General features: G+C 48.4%; 1 protein-coding gene across 8 annotated transcripts in view; it reads right to left on the bottom strand.

Moving 5' to 3' along the window:
• RAB11FIP4 (RAB11 family interacting protein 4) overlaps positions 1-27,063 on the bottom strand; it is a 125,668-nt gene that overhangs the window by 29,901 nt on the left and 68,704 nt on the right. The window contains exon 1 of one of the 8 annotated variants that reach the window (XM_021267312.4): positions 21,769-21,908. The exons of 3 other annotated variants lie outside the window; for them this stretch is intronic. Coding sequence is in view for 2 of the 5 variants with exons in the window: in XM_038165566.2 (XP_038021494.2) it covers positions 4,844-4,981 (138 nt within the window). In the remaining 3 variants the exon portion in view is untranslated. Of the gene's footprint in view, positions 1-3,866; positions 3,999-4,097; positions 4,530-4,551; positions 4,675-4,843; positions 5,088-21,768; positions 21,909-27,063 lie in introns of those variants that run through there. 4 more of the 8 variants (XM_038165566.2, XM_027471626.3, XM_038165567.2 and 1 more) reach the window with 4 other exon arrangements.

The raw sequence follows: 27,063 nt of genomic DNA, 5'->3' as shown, positions 1-27,063 counted from the left end.
AGGGCTGTTTACACTCCGCTACCTGTCACGTTAATTGGCCATAATAGACGTGCCAGCCCTCATCACCACGCACAGGGTCTAGATCCAAGCGCTCCTTTTCACAGGTCATCGCTAATGCTCTGGAAGTCTTAACATTAAAAGACTTCAGCAGACAGATAATTTGATCCTCCAAAGAAACCAATATAAAAAAGGCTCTTTCCCAGTACTTTGAAGCTGCAGCCCATCGCTCCCTGGGCTGCTTCTCCCTGCTGGGCTATCACAGGCTCATCAGTCCTCGCTGCAGGTTCAAAGCAGGGAGCGTCCCTTTGCAGAAGAAAACATCCCAGCCTGCAGCGTTAGGAGCAGAAGTACAATCCCTCCACCTTCAGCATGGATGGGGCCAGCACATCAGCTGCAGAGTTCAGAACAAAACCACCAAACCATTTGGCACCTTGCTCCTATACTCATCAGGGTGCTTTTAGCTCCGGGCTGCAAGGCAGCTCTCATTCTTTTTCACACAGACAAAAAAACAGAAGTGTGAAGTGGCACCATGCTGGTATGCTGGTCACTGTCACAAACGTCACTTGGAAACTCCTGAAGTAACCACTCCAGAAAGAGCAGGGATGAGACCTAATCATCCAGAGAAGTCCCTGGTAACATCTCTAGTGTGAAATGCTGCCTGTGAAAGCTGCTAACCCTTGCTGCCTGGTGCCACAGCCCCACCAACAGAGCCACCTGCTGGGACAGCCCACAGCAGGAGCCCCCCTTAAACCTCCAGCCCAGGGACAAAGGCAGCTCCATGCCGATGGGAGCTGGGGTGGACTCAGCACCACCTCTGCAGCACACAGCAGGGTGCTGCAGCCCCTGGTTTGAGAAGCGCTGCTCTACACCTCCAGAAACAGCTCATGGCATTTGTCACGCTGCAGGTAATAAGCGTGACATAATTAGCCCTCTTGAGAAGTCTCTGCCTTGAGATGAGGCAGCTCAATTTGCCAAGGCAGAACAGCAGTAACCGGGAGGGAGCACACAACGCTCTTCTTGGGGACCGTTTCTGGGGCCGATGCTCAGGCCTGCCCTGCAGCCACGGTGCCAGCGAGGCCAGCACCAGAACACTGCCAGCCGTGCCACTTACTGTTAACACCGGCATGGATAGTTGGTGACAAAATTAGAGGCCACCAAGCGGCCAACCGCAGGGCATGGTCATAGCACTCCTTGTGCGCAGGCACCGCGGAGCTGCAGCTCACAGCTAGCAGGCAGTCAGGCTCAGAGGTGAGCTCAGATTGGGCTATTTTGAAGCAATTCCAGAAGTGAGCACATCTGCTATGTCAGAGAGCTGGAAGCTGCTTGCGAAGAAGTGTCTTTAGCACAAGTAGTTGCTTTGCAGTTCAGTTCCTTAATAACCGAGTCTGGGAGTTACAGCATGCTCCTTGCAAGTAGTTGTTTTCTGCTCAGGAGGCAGCTGAGCTCACACAGTACTTGTTTTCCTTGACAAGCCTCAAGGTCACCCAGTTGGGTAGATGGTAAATAGCAAAAAACTTGCATCATACTTGCCTGCAGGTGCTGCAGGCACATGGGTAAGGAGCTCCAGGAGCAGACCTGGTGCTGCTGCACACCACTGCTGGGTGAGGAGGAGGGAAAAAGCCCTCCAGGAGCCACATTAGGCACTGCACGAAGGACAGGAGGAAGCTCGCTGTCCCAGGCACTGACACCTCTACCTACTTTTAAGCTTTTACAGGAGCCCCGGTCAAAATCTCTTTCCCCAAAGAACTTGAAAACTACACTGTTTGTGTTTCTTTTCTATACTGCTGCAAGTCTGGCCTCCAGGAAACCCAGGGAAATAAAGCCATTGGAAGATAAACAACAAAATTAGGATTTTTGCCTCACAAATCATATTTCTGCCTTCCCACCCAGCCGGGTTAGGTTACACTGCAGTGTATAGAGAGGTGGAATGGGAGCAATTTCAGGTCCCAAGGGGTGGAGAAACATCCCAAGCTCCCACAGCACAGTAAGAAATCCAGCCATGCTTGCTAATGAGTAGTTTATGTTGGCAAACAGAGGGAAAGCATTAAGGATGTGGCTTTGCTCTAGCTTATATGGAAACACTTCCCAGAGCCCATTGGTCAGTCTGAATACAGACAAGCCCAGAAACTAGCTCACTCTGTGTTTAAGAAATACCAGAGAAGCTCTGAAGAGCTCTCCTTTCTGAGGAGGAAGAGCTCCAGGACCTTGGCTGCTCTTCAGCTGGTGGCTGAGCAAACCATGGGTTAGGAAGCCTTTGTTTCAGGAAGAACTGGAACTGCAGCCTTTATGCAGCAAAGCTTGCAAGTACTGAACTTGAAAAACGTTCAGTCCCCCTCTGTATATAAAAGGCTTTTATATATATATATAGACAGACTCACTCACCTGCTCTTTTGTTTTCTTATAATGAAGTGAGTTATCTTTATTTGTAGATGGGCTTCACTTTATTGTTGGTTTTTTTTTGTTTTTTTTTTTTTGAAGTCTGCCAAGCACATCACAGTGCTTGAAACATGACAAACAAGTTAATAACCCAGCAATCACCAACTCTGGCACATCCATCAGGCTGTGTTTTTTCACTTATATGGTAAAATACGGAAAAGCACAGCTTATTGTAGAGTTTGCAGCTCTGCACAGGCACGGGATGTTTCTACTCATGAACCACACAGACCAAGCAGACAGGATCCAAGAAGAAATAATTGCTAACAACATTAGTTTGCACACTGAAAACAAGACTCAAAGCAGAGCCGTAGCAAAAGACCCCCGCTACTAACCAGCGCTAGGAGCTGCAACATCGTGCCCCAAACGCCGTGTTAGGCTGTCAGGAAGCACTTACAGAGCCTGTCTCACGTTCAGAGCAGCCACCAACCAAAATGACTATGGCAACAACAACAGGAATTAGATTATTATTATGCTACACTTCAGAATTTCAGGGGTCAGCTGCCAAAACACAGCAAACACTTGAGAACATCAGAACCAGGACAGCAGATAACTCAGCAGCAACCCATGATTATGTTTGAGAACCACTTCAAATATTTCACTAGACACTGTATTCACAAGACCCAAAAAGTTCAGCTAAGGTGTGCTCCCACACATGCAACCAGCCTGGTTAATCAGTAACCGAAGCAAAGCTATCCCATTCCCCTTGCTGTTTTGGCACGGGGAGCGTTTTGCTTTGCAGCCTCTGCACATGGCTGAGAGCCCCGGCACGGCAACCGCTGCTGAGAAGCATCTGCACATCAGGTGTCTTCTTGGAGACTTGCTGCCATTTGCAGCCCTTCTGCTAGTGACAAAGTTGAAAGAAGCCCGTTCAAAGAGGCTTTTAAACTGCTTAACGGCTACCACGTCTAGCATGGGAACAGCTCAAGCTCCTCAGTCTGGGCAGCCACTGCCAAACAACCACAACCTCCCTTACCCATTGTGAGCAATATTCCACACTACTGGACATCTCCGGGGAGGACACTGTGCTGTTCCACCCACCCCAGAAATCAGCAGGGCCATAGGCAGAAAGCCCCTCGCATCGCCACCAAGATCCCATTTCATCCCGGAGCTATGCTCAGGACCAAGAAACAACCAGGGGAGGGCAATCCACTGCTATCAGCAATGAGCAACCCCACGCTGTCACCACCTGACAGGAGAAAGCCTGTTTTTAACGGGAGCAGCTACAGTAATACATCAAAAGGGACTGAAAGAACCCCAAATTCTGCTGGTGTAAGGGCTTGAACCCAGGTACCACAAAGCCCACATTCTGGGCACCAACTCTCAACCTGTTTCAGAGCACTCCCCCATCCATCCTGCCTCTTTAACAGCAGCCAAGTACCAGGAGGTTTCTCCCAGAGAAACTGTTGTTTGTGCCCCCAAAAGCCACTAACCGTGTGAACCTGCAGGAACAGACGACGATCACCGCTGTTACCAGAGCAGCAACGCGGCGCTGCCACCCCAGGACTGACACCACAGGTGGCTTCCTCCCAGGACAGGAGAGCCAACATCCCACTGCTGTCGAAGAGGATGTACCCAAATCCGGACCAAGACCTGCTGGCACCTCCTATGCTCCTCACCCAGAGCTCCAGAGGACGGTCTCTGTCCATGAAACGCTCTCTTACCCTGCCAAGTGTGTGCGGTGCAGGCCCCGAGCCGCCGGGCTCCGTGGGTCGAGGCAGGAGCAGCCCGGGTGCTGCTCGGGGGCTGCGGGCAACCCCCGGAGCCAGCACAAGGCGCTGAGGACCCGGGCTCGGTGCGGAGAGCGTCCTGCAGCGGCAACCAGAGCCGAGCACACCGCCGGCAGGAACACCGGGACGGCGCAGGGCCCCTCCAGCACGGCCACCCACGGGCTCCCCACCACTCCCCACAGCTCTGCAGCGAGCCCCGGCCCCGTGCAAGCGATAAAAAAGGCTGGGGAGGCAGCACCGGCCCCAGGGCCGGGCAGAGGGCACGGATGCTGCCACCCCCGGGCGCGGTGCGAACCCCCCGGCACGGAGCCGGCTGCTGCAGCCCCGGTGCGGGCTCCCGGTGTGCCCGGCAGCACCGAGCCCCCCGCCTTGCCTTCCCTTCCCTTACCCGCTCGGCTCCGTCCCGTTCCGCCGCCGCCCGCACCTGGCCCGGCAGCCCCGGCCCAGCCCCAGCCCCAGCCCCGCCCCGCCGAGGGGCGGCCCCGCGCCCGGCCCGGCCCCGCCGTTGCTGGGCGACCCCGGGAGGGGAGCGGCGGCGCCGCTCGGTACCGGGGGCCCCGCAGGCCCCGGGCCCGGTCCCCTCACGCTGCGGGCCCGGTGGGGCCGTGCCCCGGCGCCCTGCCCAAAGCTGTGGCCGTATTGCGGTGCCCAGCTCCCGCTGCCTTCAGCACGGCCCCTACCCCTGCCGGGCTCCGTCTGCCCGCTCCCGCCGTGCCCTCTGGCCCTGCTGCCCGTGAAGCGGTCGCGGATCGCGTCCCGTTGTCGGACTCGGTTCCTCCCGGGGTGCCCCACAGGATGGTGGTGCCGCTCAAAAGCATCCTCCGAGCTGCAAAGCAAACCAGGTCCTGCGAGGAGGTGCTGTTTGTTTGTCCCTGACTTTATCCCTTCGGTTATCAGACAAAGAACAAACCAAGAAGGCCGAGCGCACTCGCAGACTTCGTTCTTTGAAATTTGCTTCACTTTGGAGAAGTTTTGTAACTTCCTTTTTCACCACATCTCACGAGAACCGTGTGGGCTGCAAACACTTCTGGGGGTTTGCAGCAGAGGCCTCACAGCCAGAGGCGAGGGGTGTAAATAAACATTTTCTGCAAAACCTCTTTCAAGGAGCCAGGCTGCAGCCACACTGTGTGTCACAGCTGCCACCGGAGCATGATGTATGACAAAAGCCTGTCCCACTGAGCGAGCAGACAGACAGACACCTTTCCCTACCCAGAGCAGCACTGTGACAGGACAGCATCTCCTGCCCCATCCCTGCTGCCACTTTCCAAACCCTGTTTTTAAGGTTAACTTTGGGTGACAGTCACAGGGAGCTGCTGGGGGTGCGCTCTGACAATGGTGCTTAAACAGGGACACTTGTATCCTCCAATCTTTTGGGCTTTACTGGACAGCGTCTGCAAGGCTTGCTGGAGAGGAGTTACCGGCAGCAGAGGGTGAGGAAAGGAGAAGCAGTGGGCAGTGGGTGCCTGCCCCACACAGCCTGCCCCAGCTTCGCATCTCTTGCCCCAGGTACTGCCGGAGCCTGTCCTCATCTCCATCACACCCAGTGCCTTCTAAATGTAAAATATTGTTTAATAATAAAAAATAAGAAAAAAAGCATGTGGGACCCAGCAGGACTCCCAGCAGCTGCAGAGTGGCTCTGGAGCCTGAATTACATGTACATTACCAACAGCACCACAGCTCCAGGAGGCACAATCCATACCACTGCCCACGAAACAAGAGGCTTACAGCAGGGCAGGATCAAGCCTTCGTGCTTGTGTTCCCAGGGAGCCTGCTCACCGGCAGGACAAAGAATCAGGTTTGTGCAAATGGCTCAATGCAACTCCACAGCACCTGCCCAACCAGCACCGTGATACAAGTGTGCACTGCAGAGCAAGACCCTTCCTGAGAAACTGCACCACGAACTGTGCATGTTGCTGGGGATCGGTCCGTACAGCTGTTAAATGCCTGTCTCCTGATTGTCTGCAAAGCCCAACGCCTGGATTACAAAGCCCTGTCTTTAAGCACACAGTATGACAAAATAACTCCGGAGAACCTGAAGGGCGCGTTGTTCTTCACAATGGCTTTTTTTCTGAGTGACATTTAAAAGGAACAGCAATTGTATTCTGATTTCACAGCCATTTATGCAGCTTACCTGGTTTAACTGAGTTAGTCCTGGTGAGGAACGGTGCAACGGGGATCAAAAAGTCCTCCCAGCCCTCTTTTTACTCATTGATTTAACTTAATGGGAAAGCCGTTATTACAAGACAGAGCTGGGGACTGTATCACTGCTTTTTAAACAGGACACTTCTAAAATCTGTGTCTCCTCTCAGTATTCAATCTGAAAGAGGTGGTTGTATGGCAAGGATTCACTGCTGAATAAATAACATAAATAAAACAACCACATGCTCAGTACATTTTTAATGCTTTCCCAACAGATGTAAGAAGTGTTTGAACTCTTGCACTGATCAGGCAGTATCACAGCCCACGGGGAAATGGTTCCAGATACTTGCAAAATATTTAGTGAACACAGCCATATTTTCAATAACTTGTGATGAGCAAAATGTGAAATAAATCTTTAACAGATAAAGCAGCAACAGTGGAAACTACTATTACAATAGAGATGTTAAGAATACGAGTCCAAATGTTTGGTACGTACACCAACCAAAAACACTACTGTGCATGTCAGGCAGGGCTTTGGCATTTATCACCCCGTAATAATTGAGAAGGCATAAACATCTCATTGATTGAAGTGTTCCTCAGTAAAGGTCCCAGGAAATGTGCAGTTTTTAGACAATCACTTGTTATTAAGAAATGACTGTATAAAAACTTTATTAAGTAGGTGCTTGCAGAAGCATGCAGAGGAAATTTGGGCAAAATATTAATCTTCTGGGGATTAGAGGAAGATTGCTAAATAACTAAGTGCCTAAATCACATGTGGTGCTGATCCCAATAGCACTGAACACCAGGGTGCCTGCCGAAATCTGTGTCTTCTGGCCAGGAAATGCAGAGAAGGGCACGCTGCTGAAAGGGATTGCAGCAGGGCAACCTGCTGGTCTTGTACAAAGCACTTCACTTTCTTTTGGAGCTGTTTGGAACAAAAGCTGGCACCTCCTCTGCTGTTCCAGAGGCAGAATCCTTCCTCTGAGTCTCACTAACGCATCGCTCACAGGCTAGTTGCCCTAATGACAAGAAACTGGAGCTGAAATGTGAAGAACAGAGACTAATTAATAATGAAGATAATGAGATCACCAGAACGTATAGACCAAACCCGCATCTTAATTATCTCATGAAAACTGGCAACTCCAATCACACTTCAAGGGCCTTTCATCATGCTCCTTGTGATGAATATTGGTGGATATTTTGCAGACACTTCTGTAAAAATACCTTTTGTGTGTGTTTTTCCCCTGCAATAACATCCAGCCAAGTTACTACTGCAGATAAGTGCTCTGCTTGAAAATGAGATATTGCAGGCTAGTAATTACAGTTGGTCTGATCTTCATCTCATCTACTAATCTGATTTTGGAGTGCCTCCTTTGAAGCAAATGCAATGAGACCGGTGTGAATTACTGCAATATTATAATGAATCCCATTTATTATGGCAGAGCAAACCCGGAACACTCCCTAATTAAGCCAATCTCTGCAGAAACACAGGGAGCACACAGTCCCTGCCCCAAAGATCTTACAGTCAGAACAGGCAAAGACAGACTTCGAGACAGAGAAGAGGGGACGGAGTGAGCACAGAAGGAACCTTCTCCTCACTGCAATTTGTTCCCATGACATTTTTGGAGGGGAAGTCCAGAGGCTAAGATAGGATGTGGAGTACAAGTGTGGAGCTGCTGAGCAAAGACTGCAGGAGGGGGAAGAAGAAGGTAGCATGGACAGCACAGACAGAGCCTTTTCTCAGCTCTCTGCCATTCCTCCTCTGCCCTCCCCACCCCTGCATCCCTGGCCAAGGCGAGGAGGTCGGCTCCATACTCCAGCAGCACGGGAACATTGCTCTGCATGGAGCAGGCTCCGCTCACCCCCCACTCCCAAAAAACAACCCGCCAAGTGTCTGCAGAGAGGCTTACTTTAGTAAGGAAGCAGCTCTTTAGACTACACCATAGGTTAGACCGTGGGGGGCTGCTCTCCCCGTGATCCCCGTTAACATTAATCGGAGCGGAGTGCTTGCCTGTGTGCTGTGCTCACCAATATGGCAGGCAGCTGGGCAGATCAAACAGCACGGGTCAAGCAAAGGGCTTGCAACAGAAGGTCTCTGCGCAGAGGAGAGCGCTGAAGGCAGGATGGGGCCGGCTGAGGGCCCATTAGCGTCAATTCCTTGGGCCTACAACAAAGTTGGACCTAACTACTGCATGCAATTATAGTATAAAGACATTTCAGGGGACTTATCCATCGCTCTCTCTAGAGATGAGCTGCTTGCAACCTTTTTGACACTGGTAGCTAACATTTTCTTTGCTTAATGAGGCTGTACTGGGACAGATTCTCTGCATTCCTCCAAAAGCCTGAGGGACTGTAAGTCAAGAAGTGCAAATCCAGAGGCCAGATAATGGAACAGCACATGCAGCCCCCTCCAAAAAGGGGGCTCATTTTTTGCTCATCACTGCAGCTGTACCATTAGGTTTTTCATATCAAGCTCTGAAGGCATCTCATAACAGCATCTGTTAATCCACATTAGAGTACCTTTGTCAAAGGCATTACAAAAAACATGCCAGGCACGCAATCTATTCTGTTCAGCCTTTGTCGAAATGCCCAATAATAATAAAATAAAACAACAAGTTATGAGAGCAAATTCAACGGAAAAATATGTACCATATGCTTTAGAAATGGGCCAGGAGAACTGTGCAGAATGAAGGCCTGGATGTGGGCATCTCATAGATGAGAGCAGGCAGCAAGCAAAGCCTGAACGTCCCCTTAACTACTGCAGGGCTTAAACCAAGGTGGAGCCAAGCAGCTCCATGCTGCACCAAAAAGACGTAAACACATTTACTCAGCTGTCTGTGCTGTGGCAAATTAACTCTGCTCCTCTGAGGCCAGAGTGACTGCAGACTTCATTGGCTCTTTTACCCAAGCCAAGCAAGTGGCCAGGAGCGAGGCGAGCCTGGAGACATGGCCGGGGCAGTGGGATCTGACAGCTCCCTTGATGGATGTGATGCTCTGCTGGATTGTGCTGCTCTGTAAAAGGCAGGCTGCTGGCTGGAAAACACACCTTTTGATATTTTCAGCTCTGAGCATGTTTTAGTGACATGTTTTTTGGCTTTTAGTCCCTACTCTGTATAATATAACCACTTCGAAGAAGAAAAGGAAATAAAAAGAATCAGCTGGACAGGACAGGAATAATTTATGCTTGCCAGAGGCTATTATTTCTCCCGTGGCACATGGCTAACAGCGATGTTGCAGAACAGAGCATCCTAAAGCAATGAAAAACCCGTACTGAGCTCATGGGTGCAACTTCAGTCCCACTGCTCGTGTGTGTTGCTGCATGTCTTTAATCACACGATCACGTGCTATCTCCCACTGCTCTGCGTTTGTTCAGGACACAGGCTGGATGGTGCTCAATTTATCAGCAAGTATTCAATATCTGCTTTAGTCTCTCTGATCAAAGTGCAGCTTCATGTCTTATTTACGGCTACTACTAACAGCTTGCTCTGCACACTCAACTATTTATTTCCCCCCAAGCTTTTCTGTGGTGTTCATCACTTTGACATCTGAGTGCTTTGCAAAGATTAATTCATCTTCATAAAGCCTCTTCAAAACGAGGGAAGATGGTATTCCCATTTTGCACATCAGGAGCTGTTGCGCAGACAGATTGAGGTCACGCATATCTACTCATGATAGGTCCTAATATGAAATGTCTCAGATCTAATCTTTTTTAGGTGTCTTCAAATACAATGCCAAAACAAAAAGCTGCTGATTGTACGTTCAAACAGAGCTCTGACTGGCTTCTTTGGAAGCCTGGTAGTACAAGAATGGGAAAGGCTTAGGAGCAGTAAATGCTGGTCACCAGAAATAAGGATGAAAGCTTGCTGAACACTGGTCTCGGGAATACTGAAGAACAATACAGATAACCCAAGTGAAGACTTTATGGGTCTTCTGTGAAACAGCAGAATATACCTCAAAAAATTATACACAGATTAATTTTTCACTACAGTCCATAACACAGGACCAAATCCTGAGAGCATAGATAGTTTAAGGTAAGAGGAACTGCAGTTTCTCTGCGTTTCTTGGGGCCTGGCCAAGCCAGGACAAATGCCGAGCGCTTTGTAGTGCAGAAGACCACCCTGGGAAGCATGGCTTTTGTTTTATTAGTGTGTTAAAAGCATCTGCGGATCAAATGTGCCAGTATCACTTTACACCACGAAAATGCTGCCCAGGGGACTCTCAAGACTCATCTTTTCAAACGTTGATACCTTTGTCACTTTTAATAAAAGGCAGCTATAAAAACAAAGTGGACCATGTGGTCTCAATGAAGCAGAGACCATGGCAATCAATAACAGAAACAATCTGCACTTCCTTGCTGGGAGAATTTGCTATTAGCAACAACGTCTATAAAACAAGACATCACTCAAGACCTCCCTTCAATTTTTCTTGGGACAATGAGCCCACTGTGCCCAAGGCACATCTGTGCTTATGGAGATTTTCAAATCCAGGACAGTGTTTAGTCTGATAACACGACCGTGCAACATATGATGATGATGGATTGGAGCTTGTGGGATGCTTGACCCTTCCTCTTTTATCCCCAGCTGGGCACTTTGCTGACTCAAAAGAAAATTTCAATGACAAAAATGATGATTTTTTTATGCAATGGACATTATTTTCTGGTGTACTTCCTGGTTTTTCCTCACAGGCCACCAAACACCCACCTGGGTCAGCACCTTGGTGTGTCTAAGACAAGCTCCTCTCTCTGGCCCTGGTTATTAGCAGATGGGGAAAGCAAACAGCTAGGGAAGAATGAAACATAGGGAGGGAAGCGTCAGGGAAACAAGAAGAAAGCCTTAATGCGATCCCTAAAAGGCACCAAACTGTGCCACATCAAATACTATCAAGCCCCCAGGCTGCATACGACTTAGATCAGTTAAATTTTATGTGGAAAGTTGTAGCTGAGGCCATTAACCTCCTCTATCTTATCACTCAGGTGCCATCTCCGTGCAGCAGCACATAGGAACCGGGGCTCCATGCACAAGGAGGGCCGCGAGCTGCCTTCCAGCAGGGCAAGCACACCCACCGGGAGCAAGGCAGCCCCGGCTCAGCCCCCGGCCCTCTCCATCAACACTGAGTAGGAAGCTACTTGACAGGGTGAGAATGTTACAGAAGTGCAGGGGCTGAACCATTTGCTGTGTTGGGCCATTTTCATAAGATTAAGCTGACATGGACCTGCCGGCACCAGGAGCTCTGCTGCCAGCAGGGTTCTGTAACCTCCTGCAGCCTGGTGCTGAGCGCGGCAGCAATGTGCCAGCGACGTGCCAGCTGAGCTCCCACCTTCCACTGTCACCCGTGGCCATGTGGTGACAGCAGTGTGCCAGCCCCAATGTGCCAGCCCCCTGCCATCTCGAGGTCACCGCAGACGAGGGACACGAACCGGTCCATTTCCCGTTACCCTGCCCTGCCGCGACGCTGTGGCACTCGGCTGCACGCCTGATCTTCCACTTCTCAGCAGATTCCCAGTGCTTTGCTTCACAAAATAAGGAACCAGATGTTTTCAGTTCCTTCTGTCTGGGAGATGCTGCAACATTTGTGAGCAGAAGAGCCTGCCTGTCATGTTAAGCATGCTTCAGTAATTCATGTTAATAAAATCAGCTCAAAGTTACGGCTGCTGCAAACTTGTATTTATATCCTGGTTCAGGATCACTTTTGGTTTAGGATCTTGGGTCACAGAAGAACTCAGGAATGGGCTCAACCACACTTAATTCTATCCAGAAACAGAACTTTAATTCTTTGGCAAAAAAATAATGACCACCAAAATATTACCTTATGGATGGAAAAAAACGCTGCTTTCTGTCAGTAATGCCTACAAAGCATTTCAGGGGCTTGGCTGGGTCCAATCTCAGTAAGAAACATACAGATTTTAATTTAAAAGTCACACATGGGTAGTCTTATCAGCTGAAACATGAATTGCATTCTAACCTGGATGACCCACTACAGACATCAAAACCACCCAATTTCCAGCCTGGGCCATCCCAAGCACATTGCTCTACCTCTGTGGTTTGCGGTTCCTATTCACCACCCATTTGCATTCTTATTGAAATCCAGCAAGGCAGTTACTTCATCAGCTCTGCACCCTCGCAGGAACATGCAGGAAGTCAATTTTCTGCAGCACCAGAGAATGACAACTCAATACTCCCCATGACATTTCATTCTGGTGAATTTTAATCTCATAGTAAGAATTTTTGTTTCCCTGAGAGACCAGAGCTGCTAGCCACCAGTTTTTATTTTGTTGTTGTTGCTTTTTTCTTCTCATAGCAAGGAGAGGAACAGTAGCAAGAAAGAAAGAAAACAAGATTTTTGCCACGGTGAAGGCAGTGCTTTTGAAAACAAAAATGGCCTTCCTCTACCTCCAGGGAGAAAACAACAGAGAATAAAGAAAATGCAGACAGAGATCTTATCAAGCCTTGCCACCAGAGTCATGCCCTCTTCCTCCAAGTCACACTTGCTCAGTTGTCAGATCCTTTTCTCAGTATTTTATTCTAAGGTGAGCCAAGGCCTGGCCCAAATCTGAGGCTCCTTGAGAGCACAGTGCTGTACCATGACGAGCCAGCAGCACAAAAACCAGGAACTAAGTCAATATAGTTCAGTGAACAGGGAGAGAGAGAGAGCAGCAAAGGGGATTCTTTTAGAAATGCAGCATCTACAAACAAAGCTGTTTTTCCTTGCTCTCCTAGCTGCTTTGCCTTGCCCTAGACAAACCCTCCACTGTTTTGCTAACCGTTACACTAAGATTTGGAAGCTGAAGTCTTTTGAAGGTGTTGTCCAGGTGAATGGAACTAACGGGACTTGCCTTGCTGTCCTGGTATTTCACACCAAAGATATGTAAGAATGGTTAGAAAGCTGCGTTGATACTGCAGCAAACACCATGCTAAACTGGCTACCTAATACAGAGATGAGAAAGCAACAGAGGTTTTTCTTGTACAGTCCTTTCATGTTCTGCCCTTTGCTCTGGCTCAGCCAACGAGAGGCACAGCCTCTCTCGGGACACAAAGATCCCAGTCCACAAGACATAAAAACATTTCTGTGCACGGATTGCCTCCTCACAATAACCTCATTATCACAGCTGTCAGTCAACAGGACAAGCCAGCCACTAGCATGGGAACTACTGATAAGAGATGCTCACCCTCAAACGCATTTGTTGCCTGCAACAACACAAGGGACAGCAGCATTAAGGCAGCAACAGGCGAGTCTGGGTCCTGTCTCCTCGCTGCCGCAGCCGGGACGGGGCTGGTGACAAGGTTTCCTTCAGCCCTGCACCATGCTAGCATGGCTGCAGCATGCAGCCCCTTCAGTTCTGCACCAAACTCTCACTCATATGGATGTAATTGTTTAATAGCCAGATCCACACCCTGTCATTCAGATTTATGTCCCACAACTGTGATGCCTTGTGATCAGGCCGAAAAATCTCAGGGCTGTTTTCCTTACAGATCTCCCAGTGCAGAGATCTTGCATCCACTCGCTGTCCCCCTTTACAAGTGGCTGTCCAAAACCTGAGTATTATTAATCACTCACTTGCTATGAGGCCTCTGTGTTTTATGCAAACCTTTGACTTCCCAATGAAGGGTGGCTGTATCCCTAATCATGCTGATGTAAAGCTGCATTCATCACTCATACTCAGTTCCACCTCGGTACTCCTCAGCCTCTGTTCAAGACAGGGAGAATTTGGCCCTGATTTACTGACCTGAACCAGGAAGTGATTTTTAAAAGTTTCAGAACTTTTTAAAATCATTTTTAAATCAGCTAAAACATCTTTCCCAAGGCAGTGATGTTCAGAAACCTACCGAATGCCCTGAACATTCAGTGCCTGAATCAGAAACTGTAACAGATGGACTCAGAGGGCTTTTTTAATATTGGCTATTAATAAGTGCACATGTTCACAATGACAAATGCAATTTATTTTTAGCCTCTACCGGGATATTAGCCTGGTCTTCCTCAACAATTTTGTCAAACTCCCTGCTTTGAGACGAAAGCACCGAGGCGAGAGCTCCTGCAGCTGCACAGCCAGCCGGCCCCGAGCTCTGCCCAGCAGCCCTGCAGGGTCTGACCAACGTGTGGCTGACCGACCCCCTTGCTTTATTCCTCTCCCAGCATACGACCATATTCTTATAACTTAGGATTGTTTAATGAGCGCAGCTTAGTTAACCCAGAATTACTTGTAGTGTAAGTTACCTCAGCATCAGGCCTGGCTACTGAAATGAGTGCATTAACTCCTGAGTAGGAAACCACTTTGTAGCCCAGGTAGGAAAGCCTGGCTCTGGAGCTATAAAAACACCACAAATGCAACCGGCTTTACTAAAGTCATTTCTCCAGCAGCTACTTTTCAGGGGAAAAAATGTGAACCTGTGGCCACGTACAACCCATCGGCAGCACTGTGCAGAGGCCCAGTCATCCCCCTCCGCCGTGCCTTTCCCTCCCAGCTCCATCCCAGCACCAACACCTCCGAAAGCCCACTAGGAACGACCTTGCTGTGAACCTTGGCAGCAAGAAATGCAAATATTTTGAATCTGATTCTTGTGGCCATTTCACTAAGTTACACACGCAGCCTTAACAGTTCCCAGAAGAACGCTGTGGTAAATATAAACTGTGATAACAGTTTGACAAATGTCAGCTGACGTAAAATGGACCTATTGTTTGTGTTTAATTAGAAGCAGTCGGGATTTCATGTCTGTACTTTGTGGTTTCTTCTGGGATCCTTGCTTTACTTTCTGTATATCACAAGTGTATTCCAAGAAAAGACCATTTTTAGACTGAGAGCACCAGAAAGAATGTGGGGAGACCTGGGGTTAGAGCACTTGCAGCTCAGAAGAAACAGGGCCGTGCCTCCAAAGCCAGGCTTTGTTACTTTGCTAACATACTGACCTGTGATATTCTGCAAGCAGCAGGTTATCAGCCACAGAAACGTGCTAATTCTGTTACAGGCTGGATGGCACCTTTTGCTTTACGAGGTTTTTCTGAGGGGTTTAGTTGGCTTCTCTTTGCCTTCAGACAGGGCACGGTGATTTACCCAGTCAGCCGCCCCTGGGGCTGCGATGAAGTACCTCGCTGGGATGGATGGTGTGCGAGACTAAAATTACCCTCGGCCAGGAAATATTTTCCTCATGCGTTTGGTTTTGCTCCTTCCTCCTCCCTGGGCAATGGGCAGCTACTGGGAGAGAGCATTTCACATGATTAATTTTCTGCTATGGCAGAGGGGATGCGTTTCCTTCTACATCTGTGTTTTTGTTCACTGGTGCTCAGACAAATGACTAAGCCGTGGGCAGCGAGCGGAGCGACAGCAGCGCTCTGGCTCCCAAGCACAGCACAGCCGTTCCTTGCGAGGGCGGCTGACTGGACCGATTGTCTTTCCTTCCTAAGCGACATTAGCGTTTTATCATTAAATCATAGCTAACATCACAATAAAGTACATCGCAGAGCTCCTCAGCTGAAACCAATTTTTCATCCGCTGCTCCTGGGAAAAGCAATGGCTCTTTGACATGCACATTTGCTAAAGCAAGCTGCCCACCAGGTCCAGGCACCCGGCGATACAGCAGCGAGCACCAGCACTTCTGCCAAAGCCTAAAATCTACTGACAGCAGTAGCAAACCTTCCTTTGACTTGTACGTAAATTCTTTGTGGTATAAACCCTGCATATGAAGTCACAGTGGGAAAGTGCCCTTCAGTCCAGAGATAACAACCCCCCTCCCCCTTTGCAGAGCTGGCTCTGGGGATGCTCAGCACAGCCCTACTGTCTCTTTTCCACACCTTTTCAGTTCTCCCATGCTTTAACTGCTTCTACTTTACATTTGGATGACCAAAGCTCAAAAGGGAAAAAAAAGAAGAGTTCAAAGGCTTTGTCAAATCACGGTGTAACACTAGGCAGTTCCCCCATGGCAATCACACATCTTACAGCTAGACAAAAGGAAAATGAAGGAAGTAATCACAGCATCCATACAGGACCACTGCTGTTAATTATCCCTGCTGGGGGGAACCTGCCCTCTGCTCCCACCCTGGTGGCTCAGCCCAGGGCAGGCAGAGGCCGTGCTGAGAGCCCAGGGGTGGATCAGCATGATCAGTCACTATCTGATGTCTGGCATTGCTCAAGATTGGCTCCAGCTGACTGAGCACAGACATTTAATGCCACTTTGAAGCCTGAAGATAGCCAAAGCATTCACACAGATGGGGCATAGCCCCTTCAGGAGAGCATGGCCATGCAGCAGCGCTGTGAGACTGCTGGTGCAGGCATGTAGAAGACAGAGGCTACAGGTGAGAAGAGACAGCACTGGATTGAGATGTGAAGATCAATTTGTTACTGCAGTTAGCTGGACTTGTTAGGGTGGCCATGTAGCTGGAGCCACACACACCCCAGTCAGAGCCATCACCCTTGTTAATATCCTGCACGTACTCTGAGCTGTCTCACCCATTCTCCTCTCAGTCTCTTCTGGAAAGTGCAATTTAAGGAGAGCAGCAACAGCTGAGATTCTCCACCTGAAATCCAGAGGACCGCAGAAGAATGAGACGTGGGGGACTCTCTGTTCAGGCTGCAGGCACATGCTGTCACCCCCATGGCTACACAGGCTCCTCTTCAGCCAGTTATTGGATTACAACTTTGGGCTCTTATGCTGTGTGAGATCCGAATGAGCCTGCTTAATCAGCTGGTGATGTGACACTTCCTCCTGTAAAGACCTGAGAGGTACTCCCCTGGCAGTATGCCTTTCCTCCGGGAGGTCAGGCTGGATCCCTCACTTCTGAAGTGCTGTTGGCAGTGGAAAGACAAAGCAATAATAAATAAATAATAATAAAAAAGATCAGGACAGTTGTTATTTCCATCGAAACTTGACAGGACATTCTGCCTGAAAAGGATGTCTCGAGCTCCTGCAGGCTGGCCCGCTTCAACCCCTGACAGCAGGAGGCTGAGCCCCGAACCTTGGCTCCCTCCAAATTCACACTAGGTTTAATTGCTTGAGGTGATTAAGGAATGACAAGTGATTCTCTAAAAAAGAGGTGGCACAACAAGCCTCAGACACAAAGTTAAGCAAAAATGCACCAAAAAAAGACATTACCTACTATTCCAGGAAGAACACTGAATTACCTGCCATACAAGACTTCATGGGACAGAAGTGGTGCTCAGATCTGGGACATCCTAACTGCACGGACTGAGCTCCCCCTGGCCCAATTCTTATCTCCTTTACATGTAGCTTTCTTGTCTCCCTGACTAATTTCTTATCTTCCAAATTCTTTCAATTCTTTTGCTAAGTCACAGTTAGCAAGTACTGTTAAAAAATGGCACAGGAAAAAAGCCAGCCAGAGCCATGTGTAATTTTTGCTTTGATGAGCGTTACAAAACATCCCAGGTGAAATACTTTGCAAGGCTGAGAACCCAGCTGCCACCACCTCACCTGAACGCACCGGCACCTTGCTTGGGAAGAAGCTGGAAGCATCTCCTGCCCCTCTTGTATACAGCAGATCCCAAAATAAGATCTTCTGGACAGTCTTTTATGCAGCACACAGCTAGGCAAAGCCAGTCTTGTTATTTCCAGCAGGCAGGCTCTGTTGCCTGGAAAAGCAGCTTTAGTTTGGCATGAACGAAAGCCAATGACTAAAACATTGTATGAAATTGATTTAATAAGGTTCAATGATTGAAACAGGAAGGATTTCCTTTAACAATTTGTTACAGGCCAGATTCAGCCACTGTGACCAGCTCTGCCATCAGCCTAATTGAAATTTGTGCAATGAGTGGGGGCAACAATCTTTGCTCTCAATTAACTCTGAAGAAAAGTTGAATTTTTTTAAATCATTCTGATTTATCAGCTCTTCTTTCATCTTATTTTTAAAGAGGTCTGGGTATTTATACAGCTGTTCGGAATATTCAGAGGTACCATAATTCACAGATGTCATTTCACCACTATTAAACTGAATGTTTAAAAGCTGATTAGAGATCAGGACATAATTCGTATTTCATTTGGAGGGAAGCAGGCAGGAATCTCCTACAAATACCCACTGCCAAGCCTCCATCTAGTCCCAGCCCAGCTGGTCAGGCAGCCCGCCCTGTCTTCTGGCTGCAGACTGAATGGGGTACATCTGGCATCTCCTAGGCTTTGGTTATAAATATGAGAAAAAAACAACACAGTTCTGCCATTGTTGCTTACCCTAACCAGCACCTCCTTTGGAAGTACTCCTTGTGGTCTAACTGAACTTGTTTGTAGGGAAAAGTAACGCCTTACGGTAGGTAGGTGAATCCCTTCAGCCAGATGCAGTGAGATCTGGGGGCAACCAGACCTTGGATTAGGTCTGTTGCCTACAATCTGCCAGCCACGTTCCAAGGTCTCGGTGCATGCTGCTGACCCTCTCCTGGCTGCCCTTGCTCTGAGCACGGCATCGTGTCTGCCAGCACCCCAACGTGGCTCCCGGCGCCTGCTGCAAGCAAGGCACAGGGCTCAGAGCGACCGGGGCTCCAGGGAGGAACCGCAGCTGAAGCTGCAGAAGGCTTCACGTGAGAAAATTCTTCTTGTGAAAACGTCTCTATTAATAAAACAGTAGGGAATGCAGAAAAGAAGATTTATCTCGGAGTAAAACGTTTCTCTGGGAGCTCCCTGAGGAGCCAGCAGCAGCTTGTTACAGAGCTAACATGTCTTTTACTGCCGCAGCCACATGAATAAGAAATATTTCAGCATTAGGAGCAGTTAAGAGAGGCACAAAGCAGGAAAGCTAGGCAAGCAGAACAAGCGGCTCTGAATAACAAAACCCGCAGCTACTGGAAAACCTTCTGAAAGGTTTTGACTCTGAAACAACCCGTGACCTAATTAGGTGGTACTGTTACTGGAGAACAGAGCGAGGAACAGAACAACAGGAGGGGGACACCAAGGGGAGGAGAAAGAGCCAGGCCGAAATACTTGGCCGACCAGCCCAAGCGAGAGCTGACCAAGGCTGACATTCATTTAACCAGCATGAGCACTCGGTGAGGCATGGGGGAGGCACAGATGAGAGGGGTTTTGCTCTGTGCACGTGGGCAGAGTGTGTTTTACGCAGAAATGCATGAGGTACCTGGACAGACAACATCAGCTTGTGGAGATCTGCAATGAACGGGGCATAGCCACATGGTTTCCTGTTACTATAATACAGCGTTTTTCTCTGAGGGGGAAAAATGGGTTAGGAATCCCTAAGCAGCCTTGGAAGAAACAAGCATTGCAGCGAGTTATTGCAGAGTTATGGCAAGATGTGATAAGGATGCGACTTAATCTACACCTTCCCCAGGAGGATTCACCATCGCTCACGCCGAAGCAGTTTGGAGGCAGCTGATGTCCCCGAGCAGGATGAGTGTGGTTCCTGTGCCTGGGTTATGTGGGGGACATACAGCAGACGAGTCCCCGCAGTCCCTGCACCAGCAGGCCCAGCCACACCGAACCAGCAGCGTGCTGCTCTTGAGCTCAGCGCAGGAGTAATTACAAGAGTCATTGGGAACAGCCGCACGGACATCGCCGTGGGGTGTTCGGGCACCCTGTCTGCCCGAGGCAGGAGGTCCTGGAAACCCAAAGATCCAAACCAACACCATGCTATGCAAAGAGAACTCCCCATGGTCCATGTTAAGCACCCTCTAAACCACCTCTTATTTGTCACAGCTGCTGTATTTTCTGTAAAAATGGCAGGCCAGACTCTTAGCTAGGATATACTGGCCCAGCACCACTGACTTCAGCAATTTAAATGGTGAGATTCAGATATAGTTTCTCCCAAAGATACTGGGAGTGGAGAAGAGCTGGGCTGGCCAAATCCTCATCGCTTTTCAGCCAGCAGGGTTACAGGCTGAACTGCAGCTGGCTTCCTGCTGTTCGCCTTTGGGGACAGCAGGAGAGCCCAGGAGGTGCAGCAGCCTCAGGGGCTGCCACTCAAGTACAGCAGCCCCCGAAGGACACGGTCATTCAAAGAAGGAACCAAAACCACAAGGCTCTGGCCCCGCTGTCAGATGTTACCACAGATGTGTGGAGCCTTTGAACCAAGTTTCTTTAATCTCACATTCCTCTCTACTAAAAGCAGGGGTATGATTGCTCAGTCAAACGGCACCAATAAATTGAGTCCCGACTTCTCTTCCTCCCACGGCAGTGCTCAATATTCCCAGAGGAGCAGGGCTGAATACTTCATTCCCTGTATGCTGGGACTAATCTCCCGCAGCCCCACAGAAGGGGCTGCCGAGGAGCGCTGCCGTCAGGACGGGTGGCACGGTGCGGTCCTGCCCTCACTCAGCTGCAGGCAGCTCATGACTCATTCCCCGCACGGAAGCCGCACAGGCTCTCTGCAGTGCTGCAGGCTGCCTTCCGAGTGGGTAGGTTTAGGCAACCGAGCTGTGAAAGAACTGCAGATGAGGAAGCCACGGCACTGCCCCGGCCCTTCAGAGAACTGCAGTCAGCTCCTGCAGGGAGCGCAGCCAGCCCAGCCCTCCACTGTGTTTGCGAGTGCTTTGGCTAGCTTACTTCCTACAAGCATGTTTTTTCATGGCATGTGCCACAGGTTGTGCATGGCTCCACCAGGAACTGTTCAAAGCAGGGGTGCGCGCATACCTGCAGCGAGTGCGGTGTGACTCAGAGGCACTGGAAGAGGGTGCTCGGAGCCATGCCCGCCCACATGCCCACCCACGCAGGCACGACGCATGCTGCAAGAGAAGGCTGTGAGCCCTCGTCAACAGCGGCAGCTGTGGTGCACGGGAAGATCGGCTTTTTCCCTGAGGTCAGAACAATTTAGGTGACTAAATCACAAGTACAGTCACAATAGCCACCTTTCCACTGGGTTATGGTAACCTCTGCAGGGCTGGTATTGCTGCACTCACTGTTTGCTCCATTAAAAGCAAGCACAAATACTTCAGAGAACAGAGGAGTTCAGAAGGAACAGGAGCCCGCTGCACATTCTGGTTCTGCATCAGAAATCAGACATCACTAAGAAATCTCAGGAAATACAGCCTTGCCCAGCTAAAAACTCTCATCTTCAAAACGACACCACTTTACTATGATTTCTGTGCAAAAGGAACGGAAACAGCTCGCTGCAGTGCCAGGCTCCCCTGTTGCATCAGCAGTGCAAGAAGGGATGTGCAGAGCCCACAAAGGCATGCAAGACGCTGGGGAGGCTGTCCCAGCTCCCCTCTCGTGCAGACAGCTTTGCTGTAGGTAGCAGGCGCACACAATACAACTAGCTCCCTCCTGAAAAGAAAAAGCTGACAAAGGGAGAAGGGTCAGGCTCTGCTTTCCCACTCTGCCTGGTTTTCTAAGACTCGTCTCCTGCAGTCTCACACCACTCGGTTAATGGCTCATTAGAGCAGGTTCACACTAACTGAAAGCAGAATTGTGTATATTTTAACTCTGGCTTTTAGCCTGATGTGCCTCCCCTATCTACAACACACTTAACAAAAGACAACTTCTGGGGGTAAAACATTCATCGTTTCTTAATTCAAAGTTCTACTTACTGAGAACGGCTGTGGAAGTCGCTATAGGAAATCGCAGGGACTCTGAATTTCCCTCGTAGCAGCTAAGTTTCTCCCGAGTGGGACGTGAAGGCAGACCTGGGACACGCTCTGTGTCTGTGCTGGTGAGGGCTCTCAACTGTGCATCGTTGCCAAGAAACCTGGGGTAGACTCCAAAGCCTTCAGATCTGCCCTGGCTAAGGCATTCCTAATCAAATCCTCCTCCCAGCAGGAGCATCCAGCGCAGCCGCGGGCAGCACGGAGCCGGGAGCAGCATCGCTGCCTTCGATCCAGGTAACGCTGAACTTCCACGCAGTGCTTCCACCAGTCCGAAATATTGTTAGTTTAACAAAGCAATTTCTATCTGAATCGAAACTAGCTATTAACTTTAGACTTATTTTGAAACAAAATAATTTTCTGCCTCGCACTCTTCGGCTTTTAGCTGCTCAGAAGAGATCACCGAAACGATGGCAGGACTGAGGTTTGCCTTCAGGTTTGATGCCGAAGTCTTCAGTGGAACCAGGTATTTCTGAACAACTCTAAGGCTCTGCTATGCCAAAATCTCATGACTTGCAACTACACAGCTCCTGAGAACAGGGAATTCATAAAATCTGCTGCTGCAGTAATGCATATGAATAATCTTTTGCGTTACGGCAACAGATTCTGGACAGCCAGGTCGCACAGTGCCAGCTAACATACACATTCACAGGCTCTATCTATCCCAAAGATCTTGCAGTCCAAAATAAGAGATGTACAAAGCTGCAGAGAGCAAGAAATAGCCAGGAGAAAGGAAGACAGCAAGCAGAAAGAAAGTTTGAAGCACAGCAGAAGTTAAACTTCCTCTCTAAACAAACACTACCTCTCTGCTACCTCCCAAACGAGTAAAACAGCCATCATTTTAGGCTCCTACCCCTTTGAATTTGTTGCTCCATTCAGAAAATGTTGATTGTGGCAAAGGTTATTCTTCATCTTAGTGGCTGTAAGATGGAAAAGATTCACGAGATCATGGGAGCCTGGGCAAAACCAGAAGAAATGAGCAGGCATTTAGAGATCCCCTTCTCCACTGGTCCTCTTACAGCTGATCTTGATACAACCCAGCTTTCTCATTCAACATTATTTTTTGTTTCTACAGGTAAATTGATCATAATAAAAATGTTTACATTGTGCAAGTCAGATCAAAATGTTTTAACATTAGCATTTTGACTGATTTGACAAATTATTTTTATATTTGATATATTTTTTATATTTTCCTAAGGATCACAAACACTTCTGAGAATGAATTCTTCTCTTGAGTGAGGGTAGGCGATGTTTTTCAACATCTTTCAGTCTTTAACGAGACAGAAAAAGAAAACATTTCCTGCCATTTTCTATTAGTTAATCATAACATAGCTGAAGTTTATCGTCAGACTGAAACAACATCACATTGAATCCCATAAAACGTCTAAATTTAGGCATGATAGGGGCATATCAGACTGTGCCTTGGCACGGTCATTTTCGCAACTACTTTATCTAGAGCTGGCCCAAATGACGTTACATGAAGAATAACTGAACCCTGTTTATTTTAACTCTGGTACTTCTAACATTCAGATCTCTACAACAATGGAAAATTATGGGCCTTTAATTTTGTTGATGAGGACTGCTCAAGGGAGGAAAGGTCAAACATTTCAAAGATTAGAGTTTTCAGCAAGGATACACTTTAATCTCCTTCTTTCCTCCCAGAGTTACCATTATGTGCCTGTAAGTAATTTAAAATGAACTCCTCATACAAAACCATGTGTACATCATGTGTAATGTGGCTAAAGTAAATCAGTTAAATATATCTTCCCAGCAGGGCCTCAGTTCCTGATTGCAAACAAGAGTGGTGTAAAGGAAGGTGGCAAGCAAAAGGCGGCAATAAGGTCAAGGAAGCAGAAGGAAAGATAACTATGGCTTTGCATATTGGTTTTTGTTCTTCTTTATACTCCAAGAGACACATTTATAAGGAAAAGAATAAATTCTTCTGTTTCTAGCACTGCATTTGCAGTGCTGATCAGTCCTGGAGCAGGCAGCCTTGAACCAGCTTCATCATCCAGCCCAAAAGAGATTAAGCATGAACAGCTCTCCCAAAAAGAGAGTGTTAAGAACCCTAGTCATTGCTGCTCTGGGGAGTGAGACACCTGAGACATGTGCTCTTAGGACACATTGCTGCTCCTGCAGGCTCAGCGCAGAGGATGGGGCAGCCCAGCTCTGCAGCAGGGCAGGTGCTGGAGCATCCCTGGTGCCTCCCTGCAGCCCAGCCCAGGAGCAGCAATGGAGCCCGCTGCAGCTCAGGGTCCTTCTCCTGAGATCCAGAGGCTGCAGAGCAGGAGATGAAGCCAGCTCTCCCATACAGTTAGGATGTGCCTGGGCTGTGCAGTGCAAAGCAGGAGTGGGAAGGGCTCCATGCTCCACAGCTGAGAAACAAAGATTACAATTAAATAAGCCCAGCATGATTAAAAATGTATCTCTCGCGCTCACAATTTCCATGCATCTTTCAAAAGGTCTAAATCTGAGAAGGTAAATTAACTCCTTATCTGTTCACACTTGAAGCTTTTTAAAAAACAGGCCTGAAGGCTGGAAGAAGTTCAGCAGGCTGCAATGTTTTAGCCTTACATGGGAAAGTTTGCCTAACGAAATACTATGGTTTTATCAGACTGTTTCCTTCTGCTTCCTCTCTGGTGGGTAATGGAAGTTACACCCACTCCTTAGCTTTGACATGTGTAACCCAGAAAAGCCTTAGTTCACTGTAAAAATGCCAAGTGATACGTTTCTTTGTTAGAATATGTCTTGGGGCCCTTGTCGCATTCTTCTAAACACGTCAGGATAAACTAAATGCATTATTAACAGCTGGTGGAAAAGCACCACGCATTAGCCATTCTTCTTCTGAATGGAAAAGAAAAAATTCTGATGAAATATAGTTCCTGCTATATTCCTAGATTGCTTTACTGGATAGCTGCCCTGTCTTTCACCAGCCTCAGGCTGAAAACAGGAATTCTGGAAGATAAATCCAGATACCTTAAAAAGAATTAAAAGAAAATGTGAAAATTCTCACTTTTTTTTTAATTGGTGGCAATTTCTTAAAATGTTTATATGATTAAGTGTTACTAATGTTATTAAAGTTATTAAATGTTTATACAATTAAACAAATTTGTTAAAAACCCAGTAAAAATTAAACCAAAACACTCCACAGACAGATGTCAAAACGAGACTCTGAAATTTAGGCATAATTCCCTTCCTGCTATGCCAAAATGCTGTCAAAACCTGTAATTTAGGGTCATTTCAACTCTGACAGAAAACAGCTTTGCTGAAACATGGCCTGCCATTGGACTTGGCACTCTGTCCAGCGTCTCAGTGAGAAATGTCATCCCAAGAAAGGAAGGAGACAAATGATGCCAAGCTGCTGCAGCTGCACAGAAGTGGCGTGGGATGGGGGACTGAAGGGCTGGGCTTTCTGCCCCAGCTGTGCGACGGGGCAGTACCTGCACACTGCTCCGGCCCAGCAGCAGGTCTGAATTCCTCCCGTTACTTCACATGATGCATCGCATGATGCACGCTGCTGCACAAAGTCAGCGGTGCTCCCCTGCCTCGGGATGCATCTGCGCTCAGCTACTCCCGCCTAGCAGGGGCTGCTGCCCTAATGCTGCTTTTGTAGCCCAGCATTGTATGGCAGAAAGGCTTCAATCTGCCTCCTCAATGCCTGTCAGAAAGCACTATAGCTGCGCTACAGCTGAAGTTTCCCTCAGTGCTGCAGCAAAACGACAGCTATTTATAAGCTATCTCACTTCCAGATCTCACTTCTCCCTAGTAGGAGATACAAAGACAAGTATAAAAGGCAATTAAATAAAACACAATGGATTGTGTTAACTACTGGTAACCAAGAAGCCACCTTGATCTCCTTCTGAATCTAAGATATTCACTGCGTGACACTGCGGCCTCAGCTCACAAAGACTTTTCAATTTCGGATTAAACACGTCGCATTGGAAATAGCTCTGGTAACCCCCAGCAGCAGATTAGAGCTGGCAAAGAGGGAAGAGAATGAATGGCGGGGGGAAGACAGAGGGGTTAAGCATTTGCATTGGGAGAAGGAGTGCAAAGGAAAAACACTGTTTTGTAAAGGGTTTCATTATCTTGCCACGTTTCTGGAACCTGGGAACTGTCTGGACCATGGGGAGGATGAGGGAAATCATGCGGACTAGCTCTTCTCACAAAGCCCGATTCCACTTTCTGGAGCTCCAGTTCTTGAAACATGATCAAAATCTGGGGAAAAAAAATATTCTGAGAGAGACCTAACTGATAACTGCACCAGTAAGAATGCGATTGGCTTGAGTCCCAGCCAAAACTGGAGAAGGCAGATAGAGGGAAGGACACAGAGCCTCCCAGCAGCGCCTGTCAGAGGTGGCAGTTCTTCCATAGTCAGACTTCATTTGCTGCCAGCCTGCAGGACTGCTGCTGAAAACATGGCTTCTTCCTTCCATGATTTTCATGCAGAATTTATTGCTGGTTCCTCTCCAGATGATTCACATTTAGCCTTAGAGACTATTTTTAGCTGCTTTTCTTTCAGCACTTATTCTTGGAGAGTCCCTGCAATATACGTGGTCTCCCCTCCCCTGGCTCCTCTGGCGAGAAGCACCACGAGGTTGGCTGCTGAGAGCAGGGCTCGCACCTCGCTCATCCCTTCTGTGCACAGCAAAGCCCATCACAGCACTTCTGAGGTCAATAGCAGCGGTCTGTATCGCCACAAAGATAGGTAGTGGAAAGAAAACAAACCAAGGAAAAACAAACACACTGCAGGTCCTCGGGGTGTTTGCAAAGCCATTGTCAGGCTGGTTGGGCAAAGGTCTGATGGTCTGGACACACGAACAGATAGCAAAGCTGAAGGCACACACACATAATGAACACATACAGAGGCAGCTGGGTACAACGGAGCCCTGTAAAGCATGAGAAATTGCTGCAATTCGTCTGGGGTAAACGTGACACTGAGACATGAAGTTAGGGTCACACAGTGCTTCCAGCATTATAAAAGGGAGACGTTAAATAACCCATCAGTGTGTCCACGGCCAGCACCATGGTAGGTGTACATGTCCTTTTGAGCTGGATTCTGATATCTTCAGGATTAGTTTTACAGCTTTGACACAGACATTGTGGGACACGGTTAACAGCACAACCACATAACGTTACCAGCCCAAGAGGCAGCTCCACAAGCAGGAAAGCGCCTCGTGTCAGTCTACAGTGACTTCTTTCACATATGGGAGTAGTATTGCTGTATTAAATCATTTTTAC

Source organism: Anas platyrhynchos, chromosome 19, assembly GCF_047663525.1.
Source record: "Anas platyrhynchos isolate ZD024472 breed Pekin duck chromosome 19, IASCAAS_PekinDuck_T2T, whole genome shotgun sequence".
Lineage (NCBI taxonomy): Eukaryota > Metazoa > Chordata > Aves > Anseriformes > Anatidae > Anas > Anas platyrhynchos.
Note: the sequence above shows the minus strand (reverse complement) of the source record. Positions and strands in the feature narration are given on the sequence as shown.